Source organism: Marmota flaviventris, chromosome 5 (genome assembly GCF_047511675.1).
Source record: "Marmota flaviventris isolate mMarFla1 chromosome 5, mMarFla1.hap1, whole genome shotgun sequence".
NCBI lineage: Eukaryota > Metazoa > Chordata > Mammalia > Rodentia > Sciuridae > Marmota > Marmota flaviventris.
Window position 1 is genome coordinate 123,837,745 of NC_092502.1, and position 6,000 is coordinate 123,843,744.

At 41.2% G+C, this 6,000-nt stretch overlaps 1 protein-coding gene across 1 annotated transcript in view; it reads left to right on the top strand.

Moving 5' to 3' along the window:
- The window catches only part of LOC114094986 (chondroitin sulfate proteoglycan 4-like), a 67,329-nt gene extending 62,587 nt beyond the window's left edge, over positions 1 to 4,742 (top strand). The window contains exons 9-10 of the mRNA XM_027938139.3: positions 930 to 1,116; positions 1,748 to 4,742. Of these exons, the coding sequence (XP_027793940.2) occupies positions 930 to 1,116; positions 1,748 to 3,801 (2,241 nt within the window). The 3' untranslated portion in view covers positions 3,802 to 4,742. The remainder of the gene's footprint in view (positions 1 to 929; positions 1,117 to 1,747) is intronic.
- Positions 4,743 to 6,000: the final 1,258 nt, after the last annotated feature.

A 6,000-nucleotide genomic window follows, 5' to 3' on the forward strand; every position in this document is an offset into this window, starting at 1 on the left:
GGTTCAATCCTCAGCACCTTATAAAAATAAATAAATAAGAGTATTGTGTCAATCTACAACTAAAAATATTTTTAAAAATAAAGAAATTGGATTATTCTTAGCCTTATGAAGCAGAACAGGAACCTTTTCGGAACATCCTCAGGTCCAAAATCCATGGCACAATCTCCTGTTTCTGGGAGGAGGAATAGGTTTATGACCAATCTTTTGTCACAAATCTGAAGCTGGGAATAGAAATGGTAGGACTCATTTCCCAGAAACTGCTGTGGAGCTGAGTTGCTATTAGTACCAGAAATGACCATCTTTGAAGAGGATAATAGAGTTTCCAATTTCCAATCCAAATTGGATTACTTTTAATCAGAGTAATTCAATTTCTCATAAGCAATCTGTTCCTTTCTGAGGAAACGTGGAGAGATGGTGATTTCTCATCCTCATTTAAAATCCCCCAATGACACCATCCTTGCCTCATCCTTGAATAGTGTAAGGAACAAGAATCTCCTCACCAACAGTTTTGGGGCACTCTGGGACAAGGAGCTTACCTTCCATAGACACTCACTTCCTAGAACTCTGGTTCTGTATATATATCCACTAAACTAGCACTGAGCCAGAGCAATACATATTCAGAAAGCCAGACTTCTCTACTTCAAATATTGACTGATGCAGTAGACTCAATAGTTCTGTACATTATATGATAGTTTATCCTGGGCAGTTTTGACCTGGGCACTAATGAGACCCACTTAAGTTTAGAATCCCCTTGATTTGGAAAACAAGTTACCACCTTTTCTATGTCCCTGCTTTACATGGATACGTGCAATTACTTGAGCCTGAATAGAGTAAGCCATGAGAAGATATTATGTCCTCCAGGTAGGTTACATATTAATCCTTGCATCATCCTGGAAGCTAGGGGATAATTTTTCTTACTGTTTGTCTAGGTAAGTGAAGGGCTGATATTATACCAGCATGTGGATCGTGTGAACACAGGCTGGACTGCAGAAGACTCTTTCACATTCATAGCATCCTCCCCACCAGCAGCAGCTCTAGGCCCCAGGGAGTTCCGCATTAGCATTTCATATGAAATTCATGAGCCTGGTCGGCAGAGTTGCCTGCTCGCAAACACAGGTAATGCTACAGGATATGGTCAGTACCTTACCTATATTAAAATAGGAACAATTTGGAAACAAATCTTTCACTTTTGTCAATGCTATGATGCCAACCTTTGAAATAAAACTAATACAGTTATAACAATCTGTTATTTTGTTATATGTCCTCTTTCTCTGAGCCTCTTCTATTTCCTCTCATAACTTTAATGGCTGTATTGGGGAAAGGATGGCAACTTGGCTTTAAAGAATTTTATTTATACCTCTGAAAGGGGACTTCACAATGCCCGTGACTGAAGACTGTTGATAGGAAATGAAAATGACAATTTAAGTAAATTTTTGAAAGGAAAGAGGTATTGAAAGCTGCATTTATTTCCATAGCAAGAGAAAGTCCAGTAGTAGATAAGTTAGGAAATTACCATTTAGTAAGTGAATCTAAAGTTTTAGGGCTTACTTGCCTGAAATGTTTTCCTAATTGTGTACCTGTGGGTTTGTATTTAAAATTCATTTTTTTTTCACATGCTTTGGGTAGAAATGTTAATTTAGGTACAGAAACAACAAAGTGTTTAGAATAATCTAGTAGGAGAAAGTGATTTACAGCCATCATCTGAATGTTCTAATGAGATATCACTTTGTTCTTTATGTTTTAACAGGAGCTGCTGTAAAAGAGGGAGACAAAGTTCTAATTGACCAATCTAAGTTAGATGCTTCCAACCTCTTATTTAAACTACCTGAATCTCAGCGTTCTTCCTATGAAATTTGGTTCCAGATTATATCTCTTCCTTATCATGGAACCATTATGGTTGGAGAAAGAAACCTTACCAAAGGAAAACCTAATTTCTCCCAGTCTCTAATTAATAAACTTAGAATCACATACCTTCACGATGACTCTGAAACACTGGCTGATAGTTTCACCTTTGCTGTTTGGTCAAATGAAAAGCATAAGTCTGTCACCAAGCCGGAGGCTGACTTTATTGAGGAGATGTTTAACATCACCATCACTCCTGTGAATGACCAGGCACCTGAATTAAAGACAAAAGGACTTCGGTTGAAAGTTCTGCAAGGCAGTAGGTTGGTTGTGGGACCTGAAGTCCTAAAAGTGGAAGATCTAGACAGCCCTCCAGATGAGATCAGATATACGATCATCCGTAACCCCAATAATGGCTTTTTGGCAATGACTTACCCTCCAGACACACCTGTTCATCAATTCACCCAAGCTGACATCGATAACTCTCAGGTGTGGTTTACACAAGATGGAAGCCTGTCCTCTGGAGTGTTTTACTTCAGTGTGACTGATGGTGAACACCGCCCTCTCTACAAACTCTTCCACCTGGACGTCATTCCCATTTCCATCACCCTCATGAACCTCACAGACCTTCTTGTCCCACAAGGCCAGACAACTGTCCCCATCACCAATGCTCACCTGTCAGCAGTGACAAATGGAAGGAGTCCCCAGATCATTTACCGAATAACATGGCCTCTCCAACATGGGCACCTGCTGATTGGAAACCAGGTGGTCACCGGCTTTGGACAGGAGGATTTGGATTCAGGAAGACTCTCCTACCACATGACAAACCTCACGGCCTCAGAGGACCAGTTACGGTTTTCACTGTTTACATCAGAATGCAACCTGACAGGACAAACCCTGGGTATCAGAGTGCAGCCGTTATTGAGGGTTACATCAAATCTGAAAATTGCCAACAGGGTGACTCATCAGCTGAGAAGAAAGGACCTTGATGCTACTGAGCTTGCTAACATGACTAACAGTGATCCCAAATTTGAAGTGACAGAACCCCCTGTCCACGCAAGACTTATACGAAGAGTGATTCACAGCACCATAATGGAAGATGCAACTCTATTCACTCAGAGGGACATTGACCAAGGGCTATTGATGCTCGATCCACATGCCAATCTATCAGGCACTGATATACTGAATGATTCCTTCACTTTCTTACTCAGGGCAGATCATGTGCAGCCAGCAATCGGTCATCTCCCCTTCACCATCAAGCCACTTGACCCCTGGCTTTTGCAGACTCTTACATCAGATGTTCCTTTACTAGTCACTGGTGATAACCTCGTGACCTCAGTTCTCTTGCAGAAAAAGCCTGTGGTTTCTTCAGGACCCGTGGCACTGACACAGATGGAAACTCTGGGGAAGCTGACCCAGACTAGATGGAACAGAGCAGATCCCTGGGGACCCTTCAGTGGTGAAGAGCCAAGTTTGGATGACAAGGTCTCTCCTACCACTAGCATTTGGCCACTAGCTGCTACCAAAGCCAGTTCTGGGGCACCCACTCAGCTCAGAGAAAGCAGTTACCCGCTGATCGTCATTATACCCTTGGCTGCAGTATTCCTTCTGCTAATGGTGACTGTGGTGGCCTTGTGTGTCTGGCTGCTGGGCCAGAGGAAAGAAAAGGCAAAACCTCTTATGGAGCCCCAGGCCAACCTAGAACCCACAACCCCAAGTTGTAGGCCAGAAAGGAGTATAACAGTTCCTACCGTCACAGTGACACCCCTCATGAAAAGCTCCAGCAGTCCCCCAGCCAGTCTTTTCAGGGCTCCTCCATGTGAACAGATGGCCTCTCCAGTGGCTGAACCAACAGAAAGATGTGCTCCTTGGGAGACGTGGATGAACCTGGATCCCGACATGATCAAGCTCTGCCGACAAACCAACCCAACGCTGAAGCACAACCAGTATTGGGTCTAGATTGGGGGCTGTGTTTCTTATTGACCACCTACATGTAACAGGTACTAGGATAGGCACAAAAGAAAGAAAGAAAGAAAGAGGAAGGGAGGGAGGGAGGAAGGAAGGAAGGAAGGAAGAAGGAAGAAAACCAACCTGACCTTGCTAGCCACTCACTGTCATGACCCTATGGTTAGTGGGTGTTTATTGGAACTTCTCAACAGCACTCATAGGCTTTCCACGGCAGGTTTTGTATGTCCTCTGCTGGACATGATTCACCCAGTATTCATAAGCTTTTGTCAATATTTAAACCCTTTATCAAGGTGCTACTGAATGTATTGGCCCCACTGAAAAGCAGCAGTCTTAATGGGACATGGAGTTAAAGCTTTGAATATTTTTCATTGAGGATTCGCTCTGAGTGAATCAGCAGGAAGTGCAAGAACCATCTCAGCAGTAGGAGAGGCAATTTATCACCCCAGTGAGTCTGTTTATGTGGTGTTTTTCTGCAGTGCCTTCTCCATGGGGTCCCTAGGTTTGTTTTCCTATTGCAGAAAATGCGGTAATGATCCAGATAGTGGATTCTCCTTTGAAGATATTCACTGCATGCTTTATATTTCACCAAAGATTTTATCTTTTCTGACTTGTGAAATCAAGCCTAACAGTAGTAGAAATACTATTGGAAGCTCTAAGAGAAAAAAGTTTGTTAAGTGCTTTTGTGGACCTTCAATTTGGCTTTACTTTTTAATGAATGGAAATAATGACAAATTTGTATTAGAATTCTCTAATCTCACTGACCAAATATTAGTTTCTGTAATTGTAAAATGAAGATATTAGTACTTGTATGAGTACTTGCTTTGGATTTCCAATCACAAGACCTTCAGTATAAGTGGTTTATGTTGGGGATTGGCAAATTTTTTTTTCTGTAAAGAGTAACTTAATAAACATTTTGGTTTTGTGAGCCCCAATCAGTCTCTGTTTTTCATTCACCTTTTTTTTAATCAGCCTTTGAAAAATGTAAAAATAATCCTTAGTTCTTGAATTTTCCCTGTAGACCATAATATGCCAATATCTCAATTAGCGTTCTGGAGGTGTGTGGTCCAAGGCTGGCTCAGCAATTCAAGGGTGTTATCAAGGACCGAAGCTCTTTTGTTCCCTCTGCCCTACCTTCCTCGCATCTTCCTTCCTTAGCATCTCACTTTTTTGTCCAATTGTTTGTGCTTGTCAGATGGCTGCCAAAACTCCAGCAATACAGTCACATTCAAGACAAATCACAGTGGATGAGAGAAAGGACAAAATGACTTTTTCTTAGAGACTCTTGTTTTTCTTTAAATTTATTTATTTATTCTAATTTGTTATACATGACAGCAGAATGCATTTCAATTCATAGTACACATATAGAGCACAATTTTTCATGACTCTGATTGTACACAGAGTCACACCATTCGTGTCTTCATACATGTACTTGGGATAATAATGTCCATCTCATTTCACCATCTTTTAGAGAGACTCCTATTTTACTTGTATTATTATTTTAATCTTACAAGGAGAATTCCTCCCTAATCATTTATTATTCTTTTTGTGGCTCATTGCTTAGAATTCAGCAACATGATTTCCAACTCTCCACCAATCGTCCAAATACCAGCAAAAGGAAGTGAGATTCTCATGACTGATCATCTCTGCTGGGCTTGAGAGAAGAGTCCACCACATCTGAGATCAGTGGATCACTAGCTCAGTCCATGGTGTAATTAGAGAAGGATGAAGGGATCACAATTAGATTGGCAGTGAATTATGTCTATTAAAATACTCATTGGGTACTAAAATACCTCAGAAACAAAAACTTTGATCTTTCAAATTGGATTCTAATATTTCCTTTTCATTTAATAATTTTCTTAAAGCCAGAGGCTGGTATTCCAAGTGTGGGGCTGGGAGTGGAGTGGGCTTTGATGGGGGTGAGTGTGAGTGAAGATATGCTCCCAAGGGTCATTTGGCAATGGATGGGGACAATTTTGATTTCCAAAACTGCTGGGAAAGGGAATTTCTTGCATCTACTGGGTAGTGGCTCTAAATATCCAACAATGCACAAGACAGCAAAGAATGATCTGGCCCCAAGGGTCAAGGATGCCAAGACAAGAGATGCTGGCTTAAGTCATACTAAAGAGTTTGTTGCATACCCAGGGAAGGTTTAATAAGCTCATTATAGACTCTAGGCAAAAATTTTGTTTT